This window comes from Zonotrichia leucophrys, chromosome 4 (genome assembly GCF_028769735.1).
Source record: "Zonotrichia leucophrys gambelii isolate GWCS_2022_RI chromosome 4, RI_Zleu_2.0, whole genome shotgun sequence".
NCBI lineage: Eukaryota > Metazoa > Chordata > Aves > Passeriformes > Passerellidae > Zonotrichia > Zonotrichia leucophrys.
The window spans coordinates 39,204,133-39,226,389 of record NC_088173.1 but is presented as its reverse complement, the minus strand read 5'-3'; the positions used below and the strand labels follow the sequence as shown (position 1 = coordinate 39,226,389).

General features: G+C 37.4%; 1 protein-coding gene across 8 annotated transcripts in view; it reads left to right on the top strand.

Annotated features, from left to right (window-relative positions):
• Nucleotides 1-4,818: 4,818 nt before the first annotated feature.
• Nucleotides 4,819-22,257, top strand: part of TTC29 (tetratricopeptide repeat domain 29) — a 125,827-nt gene continuing 108,388 nt past the window's right edge. For 2 of the 8 annotated variants that reach the window (XM_064712335.1, XM_064712334.1), the window contains exons 1-3: nucleotides 8,423-8,929; nucleotides 11,661-11,757; nucleotides 14,155-14,238. In XM_064712335.1, coding sequence (XP_064568405.1) covers nucleotides 8,794-8,929; nucleotides 11,661-11,757; nucleotides 14,155-14,238 — 317 coding nt within the window. In that variant the 5' untranslated portion in view covers nucleotides 8,423-8,793. Of the gene's footprint in view, nucleotides 5,329-8,074; nucleotides 8,161-8,422; nucleotides 8,930-11,660; nucleotides 11,758-14,154; nucleotides 14,239-22,257 lie in introns of those variants that run through there. The other 6 variants (XM_064712339.1, XM_064712337.1, XM_064712341.1 and 3 more) reach the window with 6 other exon arrangements.

Genomic DNA, 22,257 nt, shown 5'->3' with positions numbered 1-22,257 from the left:
GACAAAGGCGTTTGTGTCAAAGCCTACTGCGACTGCACGTAGATCCAAGTTCTGCTCCTAGCGTAGTGATAATGCCTTTCTCAGGGTTTGTGGCCCTCATCTGTCATTTCCAGCTGCTGTCTTCTGCTTTATGCTCCTAAAGATTTAACTTTGACCAGATAAGCAAGCAAAATAACTGAACCAGTATTAACTGGGGTTACACTTGGACATCCCTGCAAACTGAGGGACAATAAATATCACCTTCATATATGAACACTTTGTTTTGAGGCAGATCCATAAAGAATAAGTGAAGCCAGTGGCTTTTGCTGTGAAACTCCTGCTTCTCTGTTCTGGACATCTTGCAGGCACCTAAAAATCTTCCTCTTCTTTGCGTGGTAGTGAAGGAAATCAAGCAAATGTTTCTGGTTCCAGTGAAGGATCATTCCAACAGCAGCACTTCACTGAATTCTCTGGCTTCATCCGTTCAGTTATTATTTTTGTATTATCTGGTAATTTTGATCCAGTTATTGTAGATTCTTCAGCCTGTGTTAGATATTCCCTATATTCCCCAGAGTTTTGTATCCTGTTTTATACTTCTTCTCTTGTTTTTATCAGTTGTCACCTATTGTGCCTCAGTACTTTACTCTTGGGTACTTCAATTATATATGAATGTGATGTTCACAGCAGCTACTTTCCATTTGCCATCTAAATATCTTTGTAGATGAATGTAGTAACCTACATTTAACTTCACAGGCAGTTGTGCAAATCTACTGCATTTCAGCTTTTGTGTTTTGGTGTGGTTATTTTGTCTGCTTGCTTTTATTTGATATTTGATTTCTAGATGTTTTGGGGTTTTTTATCCTCTCTTTCTAAATCAAAAATCAAATGGGAAAAGAGAAAAAAACCAACTGCTTAGGAAAGTCACAGAGCCTATTCCCAAATATGAATGGAAAGAAGCTAGCTTGGGATATTAGAGGGCTCATCTCCAAGGTTTAATCATATTGGCTCCCTTGGTGGTGCTCATTTCCTTAAGTTCAGCAATTTTTAAAGAAAAGCTGTATTACAAGACAAGTTAGCTTGTCTGGTTTCAATGTCTTAGCAGAAGAAATAATTATTTGCAAAGCATTGGTAATGCCTCACCAGACTGATTTCAGAAGTGCCTTTATCTCACAATTAAGCAGAATCTGTTTTCACTGTACTCCTATAAATAAGAGAGGCAAGATCCCTGCTCTAGTATTGCCTACAGAGATGAAAGCCAGGTAAAGAAGGTGGCAGGCATGTGAGCTGGCATTAACATTTATAGGAATATCCTTTGACTTATTTCTAGAAAATATCTGTAATCTCTGAGACACAAACATTTGTATGATACTTTTGTAATTTTTTTATGTAAATAAAAACACACTGAAGAAAAATCAAGTATACCTCACATCATGCTTCCCTGTGCTCCTTAAAAAGTATCACAGTATAGTGAAATAGAATTTAGTGTCAAGCTCTTATAACTTTGAGGTTGAGCTATAAGTCTTATTAATTATATTAAATAAGAATCAGTGCACAACATTATATTAACTGTTTTTATTTTTATCAGAGGGGCTTTTTTTCCCTTGGCTACTTTTAAAATATCTTTACCTCAGTCTACAATATTTAGAAAATGTTCTGGGTAGAAAACATGTTCTGAAAAAAAATAAAATTGTGCTGCCCACAAAGCTTATAACTGACCATAAATGTTTCAAGGGTGTTCTCAGTTCTTAAGGTCACTTCACAGAGCAGATAATGATCTTCTCAAACTCACAAAAAATAGGGGGCTTTTGTGGAAAACTGAATTTTAGACTAATATAACGGATTCTTTAGCAGTCATCTTTCTGCTTGAATCTAAAAATACATTTAATATAATATGCCAGTATTCAAGAAAACATATAAAACAATAAGCATATATTCTTGAAGGGAAAAAAAATCCCAGTGCTAGAAGAACAGAAAATAACTGCATTGGACAAAAATAATTCAAAAGAGAAGCCTTCAATTCATAGCAATAATACATCACATTTGTTTGGATTTTTGCTTTTCTAAATCCCATGAGCACCTAACATATCTTTTAGACTATTTTGAAATAATTTTAAAAGTAAATAATTTCGTAGGATTTTTTAAATCAATTGTTAACCCATGATTTGAGTGTCAGTCTGACTAATCAGGAAAACAGCATGAACAAATGGTAAGTAAATACAAATCAAAACACATCAAGAAATAAATGTCTGAAAAAAACCCCCAGCAATGCACTAGGGAATTCTCTGGCTTCAAATGCTCTGCAAATACAGATTGAACTTTAGATGTGTTGTTATTGGTTAAACAATTTTTAATGAAATATAAAGACCTATGTGCTCTTAAATGGATAATTTATGTGCAATGTTATTGTCTCCCAAGGTTTAATTAAATGTTTGCCTTGTGGCTAATCAGCTGCAATTAATAAATGAAGCCTATATTCATGTCAGTGATAGGGAATGTTAAAATGGCCTCCATTGCAATTTCAGTATCATTTTTGTATCTGGTTGATAACAACAATCTAATGTGTGAGAAACTTCCACAAAATAATTTGGTAGGGACACTATGACAAAGTTCCAGTAGTATAATGGACAGGTTTATAACAAAAGTTTGGAGGTAAGTACCAGTGGTACTGGATGTGGAAGTGTATGCATACAAAGTGCTTTTCACCCCCAAAGTTTCCAAAATTCAATTTAAACATCTACTCACCAAAAAAAGGAGCAACTGTTTTTAGCCTTATGGATAGAAAGGAGTTTACCCAGTGGAGCATAAACATGCATTAATCACCAAACCTGCTGAACCCAAAGGATGTGAGCTATCTCTGGCATGACACACCTAAATGTTGCCTTAGACTACGTAAGAACAAGACATTATTTTCCTAAATGTGACCTTTCCATGCCTTTTCACTCCTGCTACTTTAAGTTATACACCTCTGTAGGTAAGCCTTTTAAATGTAGGTGAGCCTCTACTGGTATTCTCCCATCTGAACACATCCTATAAATCGTGGGCTCACAGAGAACAGGCCAAAGGCAATGCTGGCTGTCACTGACAATGCTCCAGAAGTCATCTAGAAAGAGAGTTTTAGACATGCCAACCTCAAAAGACATCTGTTCTCTGTAGTTAGCATGTTGTTATTTGTTAGTTATCATTTCCACTGCACTGGTGCACACAGGTCTCAGGGCTGGGTTCCATCACCAAAAGGGATCTGTTGCCTGTATCAGTGTTTTAGATGTTGTCTACAACAATTGCTGTTGTCTAAACACTGATACCAGTGTTTTAGATGAGACGCAATCAATGGGTGTGACCAGAAATAGAAAATTATAATGAAAGAAGAGTTTAGCAGCAATTAAGAGCAAACAATCTTCAGGGACCAAGAGCAAAACTTAGGAGTTTCAACTTATTGGGAAAAAAATAATTCATCTGCCAGCTGAATATGAGCATGTCTTGTTGGCAGTCTTTCTTATTATCCCAAATAATTTTTTTCACCAATTTATGCATAATTTATCATGCAAGGAACAGAGCTGTACAGGATAATTCTACTGTCATCACTTAAGTCATTCATTTTGATTGCACCTCCCCTGATTTAGTTAGATTCTCATTCAGCCACAAGCCATACCACGTACAGCATCATGAAATTCACTCAGAGGAGTGTGAAAGGCTGTAAATACTGCTGTCTTCCATTAGGATAAAGAAAGGCATAATTAATTGCTGTACAGTAAGAATATTGGCTGCATATTTTGTCTCAGGAAATGAAAACTTATTTAAGAATAACTTATTTCTCTTGGGGTTGTAAAGACATCTTTATCTGTACATCACTGTTCTTTTACCCAGGCTTCCATTTATTACAGGATGAAGACTATACAAATTAATGTTTTAGAACTATTTAGCTCAGTTTTTCATGGCACAGCTTGTCCCAACACACACCAGAATAAACAGATAATTTCAGACTATATACTGAAAATACAGTGGAGTTTTCTAAATGTGATTACAGTGGCTTTTTCCTCTCAGTTACTAATATCAGTTCTACACATAAAACATTTTTTTAAATGCTCTATAGGATAAACAGCCATAACCTAATTCTGATTACAATTTTCTATTCAATCATGAAGGAGACCTTCAAACTCACTTGCCTGAGGCACTGAGAAGCTCCAGGTCTTTGACGCTCATGAAAGAAAGATAACAATCACTCTTCAGGGGAGAGAGATTTTATTATACATACCCCATGGGGTTTTTTTATCCTTTATCAAACTGCACCTTTGTGAGCCTTTAAGTTCTTAATGGGTTGTTTATCCTTTCCCCCATAATTCATGATGATAAGCTAGATGTCACAAAAATATTGTTATGGTGATGAAAAAGTTGTTCTGATGAGCTGAGTCAGTGATGTAGTTTGATTAACTTTATATATAATCTTTCTAGACAGCTTTCAAAAGAAGGCCAAACAAGTCAGTTGACATTGTAACAAATGTTTCAGTAGGTGAAAATCCACCTGATGCAGACCTATAAAAATACCTGAAATAAGTAATTAAAGAACCAGGAGGAGATATTGATGGCACAAATTTCACTTTATTATAACATATAAAGTGCATGCTGGGCCACTTTTGTCTGTAATACATGAAGAAATGTAGGGGGATACAGTGTGGGTAAATGAAGGTGGTATAGAATGTAATCTTGTCCCCCAAAGAGTTGCAGCTGAACCAATTACTAAAGCTCAGGAGCAGGCCTGATGTTAACAGGCCACACCTGTAGCCAATAAGAACAGTGTTATAAAAGAGTGGATTGGTGGGGTCTGGAGTCAGATGGCTGCTGCAAGGACCAGGAACAGTCAGTGCTTAGAGGAGCTGTCTGTGAGAAACATCGAGGAGGTGCCAAACTCTGGTGATATGGAACCTTTGCATAGAACTCTTGATACATAAGACAACATAGAATATAGAGCTTACAATGGCATGATATAAAGACTTAAGAACGTGACTTCTGCAAAGCTGTATTATTTGTGATTCCAACATTCATGACTACATTTATTAGGTGCTCTCAGGAAAATGCCCAGAGAATCTATGTATGCTGATCGCTACCTGGTAGCATGCTCTGTGTTGTCCCCCTCCAGTTCCCTGATTTTGTATTTTTAACAGTCTGGCCTTTCCTCCATTTTTTTCCTTCATACTTTTCACAATGATACTTTAGTGTTCACCAAGCCTCTCCCTCTTCCCTCTCTTCTAAAGTGAAGGACTGGGGATGCTTCAGGTTTGAGGCATTTTTGGGTAGTGGACAGGTGGATAAGTAACAGGAAAATCAGAACTACCATGGACCAAAGATGAACAGGTAGGCAGGAATCAAACCTTTTTTTTTTTTAATCAGCAGTATTCAAGTATTCAGTAGTATCCAGATATGTCCTGGTAAGTTTTGGACATTGCCACATTTAAGCACAGCAATTTGTTTTCCATGTAACCATATTTCCTAAGGGTAGCAACTACTCATAGTGATCAATACATTGCACTTTTTGCCTCGCTAGGTTACGTTTTTGAATATGCCCGTGTCTGAAATCAATTTTTTGTCAAACAAATGAATTCTTCACACAGTTTTTGCAAATAGCATCTGCTATAAAATATTGTTGTTCCTTGGCAATTATCATTACTTACAGAACTGGGAGAAAACCCACTCTAATGATAGGAACAAAAAAGTGCTAGCAACTGAATTTTTTTTCTATGGATTGACATCCTTTCTCTTCAGGACTTGCAGGCCAAACATTTCTAGGCAAATTAAATTGGTGCTAGAACACAGCATTGTAATAGGAGTTGGTTTCATCCTTAACCACAGAAAGGCTACTGCCTCTTCATATTACTATAGAGATGTAGACTGCCTTTGATTCTCTGCTAAAGAGTGTTCTCTCTAACTTACATATTGTTTGGCATGCAGGATCCTTTGAACACATCTCCATAAAAATATTCTTACTTTGCTTCCAAGTAAAATGAATTATATATGTTTAACACAGGAGATGTAGCTATGGCGTAAATGTCTGCTTGTGAAGTACTCCAGATATCATTCCAGAATATTAAGAGTAATTTTAAGTCTTCTGGTTTATCTTTTCTGTTTTTATAAGTTTTCCTTGTGAGTTTATGTACAGGATACAAATAACTATGTTGTTGAAGTGTTTAATCCAAAAAACCAAATGATAATAAGTCAAGTGCTTTACTGAAGTTGAATTAAATTACATCAATAAGCAAAACCTGCAGCCTCATTAAGACAGCAAAGTCTGATTGCCAGGCTCTATTTTTCTGCCAGAATATAAAGATTTTTCAGCAGGAGCCCACAGTAATTGGAAATGTCTTTCTTCTTTGAAATTATTTGTTAACTGAGTTAACAATATTGTCTATTCTGTATTTTGCCTGATCAAGGTCACACTGATAAACAATTATTATGCCATTTATTCTTTTAAGCTATTAGAACAATACTAGCTTCACCTTCCTTAAAAAAGTCTTAGTGTTTCAAGAACTTCTGAATATGAACATTGATAGGCATGTTCATTCCAAAAGCTTTTCTTTCAGTAACTGAACCATTCTCCCCCATCTGTGAAGAGAAAACAACTCTTCAACATATTTAACAACTTATTTAGGTCAGCTGCCATCTTCCCAAAGGACAGAACAAGTATGTGTATCTTTAATATTTGAAGTTTGTCACTGATTAAGGTTTAAGCTCTCATCTTCAGGTCTTAATAGGGTCTTCTATTCAGATAATTTTCTGTATTCTATACTTGCAAATCCCCTCCAATTTCCTCATTTTAACTCAGTTGACCATATGTGTATTTCCCTCATAACCTTTTACTTTGCTGAGTAAAATTACTTACAGCAATTTTCTACAATTTCTACCTGTAAGTGTACATGAATGACACCACATTCTTTCTCCAGTTTTGCAGATGTTTGCCTTGTAAACCACCCTGGCTTTTCAGCAAACATATTCCTTAGTTGTGGCATTCTGGCTGAGTGGGTATCTGCACTACCACCCTTAAACCACTTCCAATTATTATTCTCCCACTTCAGATTAAATTTCTTCTCCCAACGGATTTACCTTATAATAATATTCACCTTTATAAAATTAGCACTTCCAAAGGATTAAGTATATGTATTATTGGCTTGGACTTAATTCTGTTTGCACATATCAAATGTGATCAAATCATTATCAGTTATACCTAAGCTATGGCTAATTTTTAGTTCTGTGATCAATTCCTTTTCATCTGACAAGATGAGGTCTAATATAAAATTCCTCTGTGTTGGATGCAACATTTTTTGAGTAAGGAAATTGACATTTTAAATATTTTGAAATTCCAAGTACATTTTAACACTGGCAGCATGAGACCTTCAGCACATGTCACTCAGCCTGAAATTCTCTCAGTCCAGCAGTGCTTTCCCTATGTGTTGTAGGTGGGTAAGGCGTGGGTCAGGCTGTTCTCTAGTGTGATTTGATATCAGCTAAGTAACCCTGTCAGCTTCTGACTTATCCACTAGAACACTGACCCATAAACATGCAAGATCCTTTGTTTTCGATTGCCATCAACTCAGAAACAGGTAATGACATTTTTAAGTGCTTTCTGTCCACTTGATCCTTCCAAAATAGATTATAGCAATTGATTCTGACATTCCTGTTTTCCAAACAGTTGTAGCAATAAAAACTAGGTCAAATCTGTACTAAAAAAAATGATCTCCTGCCAGTGTCAAGTTTCCAACACAAAAAGAGAAGTCACTGAAAAATCTCTGCTCTTTATATTCTGTAACATCCCAGTTGGGTTTCTCTTACCGTTTTCATTTGCACTTAGCAAAAGCTCATTGATTCCTTCTCAATATTTCCATTTCTGACCAGCCCCCAGACAGCTAAGCAGGCCGGTCCCTTAGAATAACTCCTTTGTGACAGTGCATGTATCTTTAACATTAAATTTAAATTAAGCAGCAAACCCTCATCAAATGTCCTTAGAGAGTGAGGACATTTTCCACAAACCAAATGCCTTCATGTTGTCGATTACTCAGAGATTCAGTCTAATGGGTTTTTTTCTACTTGCTCTTTCCCTTCACTTCAGGAAGGTTAAGAGGTCCTGAAAGGATGGAGGGCAACAGATGCTCCGATCATGATTCAGGGATCGGAGCATTGGTCTTACAAGTAAAGGTGAGCTGATCAGGCTGTTCAGGCTTGAGATGACTGGGAGGGGACCTCATGAAGGTATGTCAGGAGGGATGCTAGGAGGATGGACCAGGCTTTGTTTGGTGCTCTGCTGATCAATAGGACAAGAGGCAACAGCAGAAACTGATGCACAGGAAGTTTCACTTGAATATGAGGAAGAATTTCTTTACTGTGCAGCGACCACGCACTGGAACTGATAGTCCAGAGAGATTGTGGCCTCCCTCACTGAGATATTCATGGACCATCTGGGCACAATCCAGCTGCCCTGGGACAGCCCTGCTTAAGCAGGGAGGTTGGACCAGATGACCCACTGTGGTCCCTTCCAACCCTAACCATTCTGTGAAAGAAGAAAACCTGCTCGCTGCAGGTGACCCTTTAGCATCTGCGAGACTGCCCACGCTTCCCTAGATGTCCGCACGATCCTGGCTCTTTGCTTACCAGCTGTAGGAAGTCTCTCAGCTTTCAGGGACGCTCCTGTTTGAGGCAGCTCGTTCGGAGCCCACCTGAGCTCCTGGGAAGCGCACCAACTCCTCGGGCCGAGCCGATTCCTCGCAGCCCCCGCGCTTCCCAGGGTCTAACCCGACTTCAGCGCCTCCCGAGCCCCCGGGAAGGGGTGTTATGGTCCGTGAGAGCTCCGGGAGCCCGGCCCTCAGCGCCGCCCGGCCCCGTCGCCATGGTGAGGCCGCGGCGTCCCGTGAAGGGCCGGGCCGGGCCGGCGGAGAGAGCTCGTCCTGCGGCCTCACCATGAGCCCAGGTCTGTCCGCCGGGGAGCTCCGGCCATGGGGTACATTTTATCGGTACCGGAGCCAAGGGCCGGGGTGTGTAGCAGGCACACGCTGAGGTGTCCCTGGGCAGTGGTTGGTGACAGCCAGGCAGCGGCGGATGGCGGCTGAATTCCCAGCGCCGCAGGGACGGAGGGCATAGAGGATATGGGTCGGGCTGAGGCCGTGACCGCGTCCAGGTCACTTGGAACAAATAGCATCTATCACGCTGGCTGTAGATTTCAAAAATGTGTTGCTCGTTTTTATTTTCTTTAATCAGTTTACACTATTACTTTCAGTGTAGTAAAGCTGCATGCCAGTAAGTCTGTCCTATCACTTTCTCATGTCCCTTTATTTTACGAGGTGCCCATAGCAGCAGATATGCCCACAAAGGTGTGGCCTGCTTCCTCTCCTCCTTCCCGGGAGGGAAATCCTCAGCCTCCAGTTAATGTTAATACCTCAGAAAATGTGTAGGAAGAGCAAAGGGGTTTCCCAAAAGGTGCTGGGAAAGGCACCATTGCTGTCAGCTGGTGTTTTACTTTGGCTTCAGTGCACCTTGGAGAAATTACATCCATAGGGAGATTCCCTCCATTGCAGGATTAAGTGAAGCACTTCTTTAGAAATAAACAGCACCACCTCATGTTTCACTGAATTCTGTGGGTGTTTGATGAAGTAAATGAGACATGGCTTGGACTTTATCATAAAGGAGCAAGATGTAAAGTGGTCTTTAAATGACCAGCAATGAAATTTACAAGACTGAAATAACATGAGTTTCTGAAGGATGTGGTGCCTTCTGTCATGTGTCTGTGGTTGTAATTTACCTGTAAGAATTAGTTACCTTGGAAGTGAGAGAAATAAGAGAAATACACCCTCCATTTCACTCTGAAAGCAATCTCCCACATCTAAAGTAAAAGTTCAGTTGGCATTATTATGAAGCAGCTTGGGGTTTTTTTTTTCCTCTCCCAAGCTTTGAGAAATAGGAGCCAGGGCAGTATTTTAGTCCTTGTGAGGCAGAAGCATGCTAAGACAATGTCTGCATCTGTGCCTCATGTGAGACCTGTATGCCTGATAGCCTCTTTCCTGTGGGTTGGGAATATGGAGTGTGTGAGCCAGCAAGGACTTGTTGTGTGCTCCAGCCAGGTGCTTTGTGGCAGTCCCCAGATGAGAACTCCCTATCCATAGCTTTCCATGGCTGGAGTGGCTCTGTGGGGGTCTCCTTGCAGCTGCTTCCCCCCCTTTTCTGCCCCATAGCTGCAGTCAGCCCCTCTGGCTTGCCATTCCTCGACCTCCACTAGGGCATGGCAGTGTTGATTTTCCCATCTAATACCTCACAACAAAGCTTGTACATAGCTTTGCAATCTTCTCTGGGCTTCAATTTTGTTGTTCCAAAGTCCAATTACTATTTCTCACTGAATAGCATCATCCTAAAAAGGGGTTTTCCTTTCTATATAGTTTTTGTATACAAACCTGTCTTTCTCTGTGAGAAGTGTAATCTTTTATAGTGATGAATTACCCATATGTTTTTCATTCAATTGATTTTTTTCTTTTCTATGACACACTTCTGTTAAATTGTGCTGCCTCTAATTGCAGACCAAATTGCAGTTTATCTATAAATAATATCTATTTTCTTTCTGTAAAAAATGTTATCATTAGTACAAGGCCCCAAGAATGACTTAGGAGAAATATCCTGTCATCCTTTCAAGCTATAATTCTCCTTATTATTTAGTTCTCAGTAACACAATTTAAAAAAATTACTTCAATATAACCACAGCAAAATACTGCATCAATGAAATGGCTTTTGATCCCAAAAGGCTAATATATAAAATATTTGCTAATCTGATGCTGATCATTCTGTAACAAATTGAGTTGTATCTAATACCTATTTCCAAAAAAATAAATTTCCTTTCACTAAATGTAGCAAATAGTTAAATTCTTTTCCCCCTCTTATTATATTCTGTTTTTCTATCCCTATTAAAAGTTTATGCCTTCAGGCCTACCAGCAGGGCATGCAATACCTACATTAAACCAAATTTAAAAGTAAGGGTGCTCCTGCTGCTAACGTCCTCAGATCACAGACATGCAAAATGAAGGAACTGGCAGCTGAAACTTTAATGGTAGGAAGTGTAGACTGAATACTTGGGGAAAAAACACAGTAGCTCTATATGACAAAAAAGTCCTATTAGCATTTATGTACTTCAAGATGACAAGCCAGACGATTCTAAATAACTGTGAGGCTTTTGGTTTTTGTTGTAAGTAAAACCTGTGTTGTAAGTATAGCATTACTTACCTTTTTTTCCTTCTAGTATGATTATGTAGGATTTTGAACATTAACACAGTGCCTGTCATTGCTTTGCACCCTGTATATTCCATCATCTGTCCATGTTGTGTATTAAGTTAAAATATTATCACTACTTGGACCTAGATAGGAAGTAATGAGATAGCTCAGAGGAATCCCATGCAGGTATTGGTTCCTGAATCAGCTATCCCTATGGAAATCCAAAGCACCTCAGTGAAAGAGAGAAATCCATGGAAAGTTAAATAATGACCAGTCCTTTGTGCTATGTCCTACAGAAGTAATGCTGAGATTTGTGTGGAACTGGAGCTGGGTTTTAATGCACTGGAAATAACAGAGAGTGGCCTGGGAAGCAGCACAGGAAGGAACAGAAACCACATTGCTGTGAAGGGGTTGTTTCAAGTAATGTTGGTTTTATTTGTTTGTTTTAGTGCAAATGAAGGTGTTGCCTCAAGCAGTCCTCCAAAGCCCAGGGGAGCATCCCAAGTTCATGGAGCAGCCTCTTTGCCCCCCATTAGAGTTTGCAAGGTAGGTACCACTTCTCTTTCAAAGCATCATTTCTGCTGTGAACAGCTTCAATCAGCTGTGCCACGGTGACAAATCGTGTTTGCTCTTTTGCAATATTTAAAGCTACAAAAATCATAGGCAAGGAAATTCTCTCTTAGGAAAGTTCCAAAATTAAAAGAGAAAAAAAAAGATTTCCATTGGATTAAAAAGGATTTCTTGTTAACAACTGAGTGATTTAAAATTAAATAGGAGCCAGCTTACAGGTGAAGCAGACTCTTTTTGTACACTTTGAGGTACTGTGAGTCATTATGGAAACACCAGAGAAATAAGGATAAAGTAGCTTGAAAAAGGCAAGTGACAACCTCTGGAAGAAAAGAAATGGTGTCTTTTAGCAAATGCCATCCTCATCTCAATTCTGTAAAAATAAATAATGTCCATTCCAGGTCACAGTCTCTTTTCTTCACATTGATTAATTGATTAATTTTAAGGTTTTAAATTTTCATTGCATATAGGAAGCCATAATGATTTTCTTGAGCTGATGGAATTTCCTAGTATTTTTAACTAAGTATCACCTGCCCATGTTTTCTGTGTTATTGCTACACTAGCATCATCCATAATAACGGCCTGAGTGTGATTATGTATTTGTATTTTTAGTAAGTATTTGTTATTGTTAGTATTTGTTATTTTTAGTAAGTTCAGCTCTTTATGATGGATGACCATATTTGTAGTTGCATCAGTCCAATACAGGTTATTACAGAACTTCTGTAATACAGCAATTAGTTTGTAAGGTTTTGCTTATGGGGTTTTTTTTCCCTTGCCGTAGTTTTCTTTAAGTTTGAGGGTGTTGCCAGTCAGAAGTCAGAAATTCATACTTTGGCTGTAAGGCAGGTGACATTTTAAACTGTATATGATTTTAAGGGCTTTCCCTCTGATTTTTTGATATTTATTTATTAAGGTACCTTTGTAAAGACAATGGAAAGGCATCAGGCTTTCCTTTGCTTCATTTTGAGATGCTTTTTAATTGCAGTAGGCTGATAGGAATTTGCCTGCTGTAGTTCACTGTTTCTGTTTGGGGGTTTTGACTTTCTCTCCCTTCTTCCAAAGTTCTTCCTAAATTTTTATTATTCTGGTGTGAAAAATTTAATATTGCAAGCATTTTGGTGTTGATTATAAGTGAATTTTCATGGCAATATCAATAAGGTGTACATCAGCAGCAGCTTCTGTGGATTGTGTTAAGTGCAGCCTCGAAGCACAAGCCTCTGCTGGTGCCACTCAGCAGCAGCAAATTCTGGAACAAATTTAAAGGCACTATTTGTGAGGGAATTTTTCACTGTTACATTGTTTTAAATACAGATATGTCAAAATATCTCTGCTTTGCTTAGCTATTTTGTTTTCATTTAAATGAACTTTGTGAAGTGTCTTCAGTATTCTCAGAGCAATAAGGAGTGTGATGCTTATAATAGCTAACATTATGAAAAGAGTTTACTCTCATCACGGTAATGAAAGACAGCAGTGTAGTACAGACAGAGAAAGAGCAAAGTAATGGATTTATGTGGAACACTAATGCTGAATTTCTTTTATCTTTGAGTGATTAACCAGACAATCTTTGTGCTCTTTCTCAGAAGGATAAAAATAAATTCACATTACTTTTATAAAGATAACATCCTCTGCAGTTGGAATATCAGATCCTATTTATATACACCTTATGGTCAGTAAGTGCATTTTACCCTTTCCAGGCATCTTGTGTGTATCAGAGGGGAGATGCAAAGATATGGTGGCTGAAGTGAAAGGGGAAATGGTGCACAGTTCACATTTTAAACCTATATCCATGCATCCTGAAATTTGCTCTTTATTTTGATGACCTTCAAATTATCCCCTCAGTGGAGCCCCTTTTGCACCACGCTAGTCAAACTGTGGAAAGCCAGGGGCAGTATTAAAAGATTGCATTGCACAAAGGAAAACATTTTGAGTTGGATTTGGGAATTCTTTTTTGATTTGCTTTTGTTTTTAATTTTGGAGAAGCTAAATACAAAATATATTGTACCACTCTGGTCCATACTCATAATACAAAAATGTAACAGTTCTGATTTAGGAAACAGTTTAAATATGGATAGCTTAATCAATTATTACTGATTTAGCTAATACACAATTTCTTTTAGTTTAGACAGAAATATCAGATAACCAGATCCCCTGAAAGCTTGTATCACCTCTGTTTTCTCTCAGAAATGAAGATTTGAACTAACTACAGACCAATAAATTAAAAAGATACTTGTATGTGCTTATAGAATGTCTGATATATTACTTTGTCAATATTTCAGTGTTTAGCTCAACTTGGCGATGATAATATATTATACATGCTGCAGAAGTCTATGTTAACACCTTACAGTGTTTCTTTTAATTTTTTTCGTTTAAATTTAGGATTCATTTGATCAAAGACAAAGATGCCATAGATGATTATTTGGCGAAGAATATCAAAGGGGTGTCAGCACAAGAAGCCGCAGCGTAAGTTGGCTTTTTTGAGGCATTTTAACATCCATAAGTTTATTGTTTCCTTTGTTTCTAGTCATCAGAGTAATTTAAATTTAAAGTTCCCTAGGCCCTACCCTTTTTAGTGGAACTTGGCATTTAAAAATTGAAGTTGATATTAAATAATGATGTTTCATTTCTCCTGATGTTAAATATATCAAAGCATTTATCTCCTTGGTTTTACTAATTTGTATATTTACCAATTAGATCAGATTTGTAACATTATTGTTAAGATTGTGTCAGTAATTATATTGTGCTGCTGTTTTTTTCTTTTCCCTTCTCTTTTTTTCTGAGCCTTTGTGAAATATCTCCTTTGGGGTGGGAACTGAGTGTACTGACATACACATTCTTGTAATTTTGAATTACTATTTAGCCAAGCCCAAGTGCTGACTTCTGTGGTGAAGCATTTAATACCCCATTAGTTATTTAAAAACCCAGTGAATGAAAGAAATCTAGATAACTTTTGATTTCTTACAGCTGAGGTATTTACATTCAGAAGTTACAAGAGACTGTGACTAACTTATTCTTCTGGAGTATTTTAACAGATCTGGGGTTCAGCACCATCAAAATTAATGAAAGAATTCTAACAAACTGGATTGCTGGTTGCTTAAGTGAGCTGATTTATTTATTTCAATATTTAAATAATAAAAGGATGCATATACAAGGGCTCTAGGCACCTTAACAATGAATATTGCAAGATCACCCTTGCAGCATATAAACATTCTATCAGTCAGACAGGAATTCCACCAGCTAGTTTCTTGCAAAATATGCTTCTTTTCTCCTTCCTAGCCTAAGAATGTGCCTGCAAAGCTTCCCTAAAAACTTCCACGTTGAAATCTAGAAAATTGCTGCAGGTGTCAGAGCTCAGGGAGCAAGCACAGAAGTGAGCACCTTCCCTTACTGCCCCCCTGGTTCCACACCAGCTGTGGAGCTGGCTGCTCTGCTCCTTGCATTCCAACAATTTTCACAGGCTGAGAGGCCTTCCCAGGGAGCTGTTTCAGCCCTCAGCCCCAGTGGATTTCCACACCATGCCAGGGACACAAGTGTTCTCCCTGAGGTGATTACACGGGAGGTCACAGCTATTTCAGAAAGGCCTTGGGGCTTCAAAGTGAATTTTACAAACAAAAAAACAATGCAAAAAATCCTCCTAAGTGACGTTTTTATATCCAAACCCTGAGTCTGAACATTGTAGCAAAGGAAACCAGTGAGGACATCCAAATGAGGTAAGAATTTTATCATCTGTTCTGCAATACCTATGCTAAGTGGAGTTCCCTTACAGTTTTGTAAGAGGCTGTTTTTCCAAAGTTACCAACACCTCTTAGAAGATTAAACTGAAATATCATATGTATTTTGGTTTATTTCTGTGGAGGTTTTTAAAGTACTTAAAAGGTTACATTCATGTTCTGTGCATTTAATTCTCTTAGAATTTTAGCTTTTGATAATAAATCAGCAGTTACGAAATTTCTCTCTCCATGTATAATTTACTAATGCTCTTCCATAACCTTGATAAAATCATTTGAGAGCAAACAAAAGGTAGCAAGCTAACTACACAGTTACATTAGTATTATGCTAATCTAGTTAGAAAAAACTAAATGCATCAAATGTAATCTAAAACAAATTTATTAAGTAAGGCAATGCCATATCTATAAATGCTCTTACTGAAATCAGTGCAATGCTTGGTATGTCTCAGCAGGCAACAGTATTATTATTTTAAAAATACGAGAGAGCTTGTAATATGCTGTGTAGTTTTTCAATATTACTTCCATTCTAGAAGCAGATTATTACACTTCTTTATAAAAGGACTGAATTTCTTTCATCTGACATATAAAGATCTGTACTTTTGTTTAATATTGAGCTTAACTTTATATGCCAGTGATTATTGCACCAAGACAAATTGTTGTAGCTACACTTCTGCTTAATATTAAACACCCTTTTTTTTTAAGTTTGCATTAGGCAAACAACAAATTTATTATCTTCTAAATAAAGGAGTGTATAGGTAGTGTCACATTTATGGAAAAAAGGGATATTCTCTGAATTTTCCCCTAAAATCCTATCCATCACAATATGAGATGAACTATTGAAGGAAAAAGGTTGTAGTTGTTATTGTATTGTAAAATATTGTCCTGTGTTCCAAACTTCAGCAAAAGAGAAGAATTCCATTAAGTGTCTTCATTATATAATATCTTTTTCTTCCTGTGGAAAAATGAAGAGATGTTTTTCATTCTTTTTTCTTTGTAATAATTTTTTGTCCCAGGCTGATATGATAGACAAGGGAGAAAAATAGTGCTTAGGAAAGATAGTACTTTAATTATATTAAAACAGGATATTGCTTTGGTTTTTTTCATTGATTTTGTTTTGCTTCCTTCTCAAAGACTTTAAATTGAAATAAGAAATAAATGTGATGCAAGGATCTGGAAATGGAAAAAAAAAAGTAAAAGGTCGTTAATGCAGAATGTGGGTGCTTTCTTGCCACAGAAGCAGGCTTCTGTATGCAGAGGTTGGCTGACTCCTGTGGCCTCCAGTGGGCTTTCCTTGATACCTTCTGTTCTTAGTCCTGACTCACCAAGTCATTACCAGCTCAAAATCAAATTGCAGTAAAAATTAAAAATAGTTCATATGACTGAACCAAGAGTCAAGAAGTTCATGATGAACTGTGAAGCATTTTTCATCAAGAATTCAGGATTAAATCTTCAGATTAGTTTAGAGCCTAAAATGGTCCAGTGAATATCAATATCAATGAATTTGATATTGTCATTCTTGTTTCCTGACCTTTTTGTCAGGGCCAGAAAGATCAAGTGTCAGTTCTCTCCTCTTCATGCAAATTGAAAATTGTCGAAAGAGGAGCACGTCATCAAAAAAGAGTTGAAGACTAGAAAGAGAAACTTTGAAATGTATTTGATTAGAGGAATAGCTTTGCTTAGCTGTAACTAAAAAATAATTACATTAGTGATGTTACTACATGTATTTTAAATACATTTGAGTTGGATGATGGAGTTCTACAGTCCTCAAGGCTCTGGTGGTCAAAAGAAATCCAAATTGTTATACAGAGATGGTGAAGGCTTGCCTAGGTATGCAGAAAATTTGTATTTGTGTTTTGTGTCTCATGAGTGGTGGATCAGTGTGTTATGGAAAGCTTGCTTGATAAATCTGTGTCAGCAAAGACAGGCTGTGAGATGAATTTTTTCAGGCGGGAGACAGCATTCTCTTACATGCATTCTGTCAGAGGTTTTTGAGGTACAGTGGGCTGTTCTGCTTAGAATTTTCCAATGGCTGGCCCACTTTAGGATTACCTGAAACAGGAAAAGGCAAAAGCTTTAATTCTCAGGTGTTCTGTGTCCTCCAGAGCAGTTATTGGCCATCTCTGCCAGTATGGTGAAGGTGGATCATTAAACTATTTTTCAGATTGTTGGCTGCAAAATGGAACATAAAATTTCTGCTCTAGCAGTGAGGAGTGATGAATATAGTGAAGCATAGCTTCTGCAAACTCCCTGCAAAAAGAGCAGAGGGACTTTGACCCAAGATTGACTGATCCAGGTTAACAACCCCAGCCTTGTGATTAGTTGAGTCCCATCCTTCAGGGTCCAGACAAGTGCTTTAGAATAAGGTGAATTAGACTTTCAAAGCACCTGTTTCTCTCCATTGCTTATAGAGAGATCATGGGGTGATGAGCTCAGATGTAGACACATAATTTACCACTCAATCCCATGCTGCAGAACTATGGAATTTTGAAAGCTGTAAAAAGGATGAGGTAGAGGTCTTAGAGACTGATTCCTGAGGCAACATTTTTACAGGAAGCTGTCAACTGCGGAACATAAGTGACCTGGCATCCATTTTGAAATTTCTGTTGGTGGCATCTGAAAAAAAATTATTTTTCCATTCTTCAGTCAGAGACAAATTATTTACTACCTTCCCCAAGTTTCTGCTCTTTTCAGTGTCAACATCAGCTAAGTAGAGTAAAGGAAGAAAGAAGTGGGGAAATTTGTGAGGGATTAAGTGTTAGAGGAGTTTGTGGAAATAAATTGTTTCCTACATCCATACATCTTCTAGCGGAGATCTCTGAATACTCAGCCCTATCTGTCCTCCAGGACTTAAGAGGGAGAAACTTCCTCACCTAACTAGAGGCCAGGATGATCTGGAGAGTTCAGTGAGGGAGAAAAATGGGATTTGTGGGCTGATGGAGAGGAGACCTACTATGAAGGTTTGTTCTGTATTTTCATCATAGCCATGATGGACTAGTAAGCCTTAGTTTTAGACTGGGATTTTCTGACCTTGTCCTTTGTTTGTAATTTATTTAAATCATGACAGTTGTTTCAGCACTCAGTTTTTTATTTGCTTCTTTATCTGTCTGTATTCTATGCATTGAAGGAGCAGTGCTTTAAGGAAGCTGAACAGAAATAGCTGATTGGGGGTTTGATTAACCCGTACTTTTAGTAGCTATCACCTCTACCACATAAATTAATAAGGTGACTTCTTAGGTTACTCAAAAACTAACTGGGGACCTTTTTTTCATTGACATCATATCGCCATGTTCTCTCTTTCTTTACCTGGAATTTTTACTGGGGCTTCCCAATTTGAAGGGGCTTGGTCTAGACACAGGGTTTGTAGGTTTTAGGGTAGATTGACCATTCCTCTGTTACTAAGTGAGGCTCTCAAGGAAGAGAAGCACTACCAGAAAAAAGGTGAGGAAAATTTCTTGTTGGTGTGGGATTAGGCAAGGAAGCACAAGGTGCATCTGCTATTACTAGCAAGCTAGCAAAAGGCAATTTGAGATCAGACAGATAATGTGTAGGAGCAGATTCTGCTTTTCCCTTGTATTTCAGCCCTTGATTAGACAGTATTTGGTTCCAGTGATGCACTGCTGTGAGCTGCTTCCATTTCTTCTGTGTACAAAGCTGTGGAGACAGAGGGAGGGGGGCAAGCTCAAGGAGATAGCAGCAAACAGAGAAAGAAGTAAACTTCTTTCCCCTTTATCTTCAATCCTAGCCAGAATTTGCTGTTCTTCCTGATGTCAGTCTTTGAACAGGACCTGTAAGCACCTTATGGCCCTCTGTTCTCATTACTCTGGTTGAAAACTGGTGGAATGTTGTGTAAACTCATTTACATTTTGTGAGGGTATTTCTTCACTTTTAGATACTAAAAACTATGGAACAGGGTAAATCAGAACCAAAGAAATTTATCCTTTCATGGCAAAAGAAATTTTAAATTAAGGCACTCTGTCCCAAACTCCCTGCTGGTTGTGGAAAGGGAGATGGCACAAGTCACTTAGTGAGCTAGATGATAAATTTTAAATTCCTTTCACAATATTATTTAAATATGTATTTTTTTCAGTCTGAATAATTCCTAACAATCTCGCTTGCCATGACCAGGATTCAATGTTTATTAAACAACTTTCAAAAAGAGATTTTAGAACTTAGAGGCACACATTCTTTTTGGTCAAATGAATGATCTCTGTGAGTTTTGGGCCTGATAAGCATATTATTTAGTGTAATTAGGCAGTGATCTGAGGAACAGAGCTGTGTAGGAAGTGAATGGTTTGCCTTTCCTAAAGAAACTTCTCTGTGCATTTGTGTAATGTGCAAGATTTTTCTTGAAAAGGTTAAAAAAAGTTCTAATCAACTTCTGTACATTATGTAGAACTTCATTTTCTAAACTCTGCAAAAGAAAGTTTCATATTTAATGGGAAATCATGAATTATTCCATTTATTATCTACTTCCTCCTTTCAAAGACATGATCTGGATAAAAGGCGGGGTGAATAATTTCAAAAAATACAATACATTTTTAATGGGAAGGTGCAAACTACAGATTCTCATGACTATTAGCAAGTATAGAGGAAACAGAATTTTACTTGCAAAAACTCATCAAACTCTTGCAAAGATAAAATACATGACATACTTTAATAAAGAAGAACACAGTGAGCTGAAGTTTTTCTTTTTTTATGTAACTTGTTGTTTTTACTAAGTTTGGTCTTACGGTTTTTTAGTGCTTTCATTTCTCAGTAGTTCAGCAATATTTACTACTGAAGATAATGTACAAGCAGTACACAACTGACTTCTATTTTTAAAACACTCCATAAAGGTGAAGCATCTCTAACACACAAAAAGAGGCTGAGATGAAGAAAGATTGTCTAATCTGCCTTGGTACAGTCATGACTTCCTAATAATTTTTGCGGTGAATCCTGCATTGTGTAAAATCCTCGCCTTTCCTTTCTTATCAATCTCTTTGCGGTCTATTTGTCCTTATCCTACTGAGTAAATTCAGCTGGGGACTTGAATAAGAGATCTCCTAAATAAAAGCGAAAGTACTGTGTGAATTGTTCATGTCAATACTGCAAAAAAAGCAGAGCCTTGTATAGGGTTTTATGAAATTTTGTGATAGCAGCTGGAGAGGATACAGAAAGTAAATAATTATGTTTATCTGTCCTGCATGCTGCAAAATAAACATGCAGAGAAATTTAGTGACTGCTTTGCTATCATGCAAGTCAAATGGAAAGGATTCCAAACGCACGTGTTTCTAGCTCTCAGACCATCAGGTCAGCTCTGAAATAAAAGAGAGAAGTTGAGAAATACTTCATAAATAGTAGTCCATAAAATGTGGTTAGAATTGCTTTTGGTTAAGGGACATTATCAATTTGGAAATAAAAGTGGAAAGATTAATGATGATAATGGTTTTTTTCTGATTATTCTGGAAATAATCACAGGTGTGTTTACTTATGTAAGATGAACATTTTTATAAGGGCAGAATTTTTATCTTTAGTTTTAATGTTTTCTTTGCATTTATGTTTAGGGACAGAATGTTTCAAAAGTTCATTCCCAAATTTATATTTCCATTTTCAGGGTTAATGAGGATTCTTAATTATTACAGTGCTTACATTCATTTTAAAACACTTTTTATGTGTCATCCTTTGATGTTTATAATTGATTAATTTTTCATTTTATGTAGCTTTGAACAAAAGGAAGTGAGTTCAATATATGTGTTCTTTGCAGGATCCTACTGACAGGGTGTGCATCTCCCTTTGATTGCATGATTTCGGTTAAAGTGAGGTTTGACAACAATCCAGTGACTGAGGCAGCAGATAGAAAACACTGCATTGCTAAAGCTGAAAGTTCTTGTACATAAAAATATACATATATAGTATAAAGTAACTACACCTCCTTTTTTAAATATATGCTTTATTTTCATCTTTTTGTTAATAGTTCTGGCTAAATAGCTTTTATTAGTTTTTCTTCATAAAGTTTTTCTTCTTTAAAAAATCTGTGTTGTTACAAGTCAATTCCAAGTGCTGTTTTTTCCTTCCCATCATGTGTACAGATTGTCGTGCAATATTTTTTATTTATAATTAGAATAGGGAATCCTTTTTGTAGCACTTTGTGACCTTGTGGATTTTATTATTTTTTGTAATATGATATTAGCTCTTTCAAGTTTGTAATTTGGAATTAAAAAGCAGACACCCCATCCCAATGTAATTTAACACTCAGCCTTAATAGTAAAATATTCTGAAGTGTAAGCTGTCTATTACTACTTAATGGCATTTACTGTACTGTCATATCTTTTTTTAATGAGATTACTATAGTCTACAATTTAACATATTACCATGCAGTAAATATTTCATTAAAAGAAAAGTATTTAAATGGACAGTCTTTAAAGCAGGATTAAAGAGGCTGTGCCCTGATGCAGTTAAATAGCTTTGTATCAGTAGCAGTACATGGTACTGAAATGTGCTGAGTGCCTGGACCATACAAGGGCTTGACTTACCAAAATACTGGTGTGGATAAATTCTCCCAGAGAATCGGAATAGCACAGGGCTTGGATGTATTTTGAGTTAGCTGTGTGCTCACCTTTGGTGGGTTGCTGCACAGAAGACAGCAGCAGTGTGAATACAGGGGTTGACACCACTGGAACCTGGGTGCTAAAGGCATCTCACCTTCCATATTTCCCAAGTGTTTGCATGAGCCCTTTGTGTGTTCAACAATTCCCTGCACAAAATTTAGCTCATT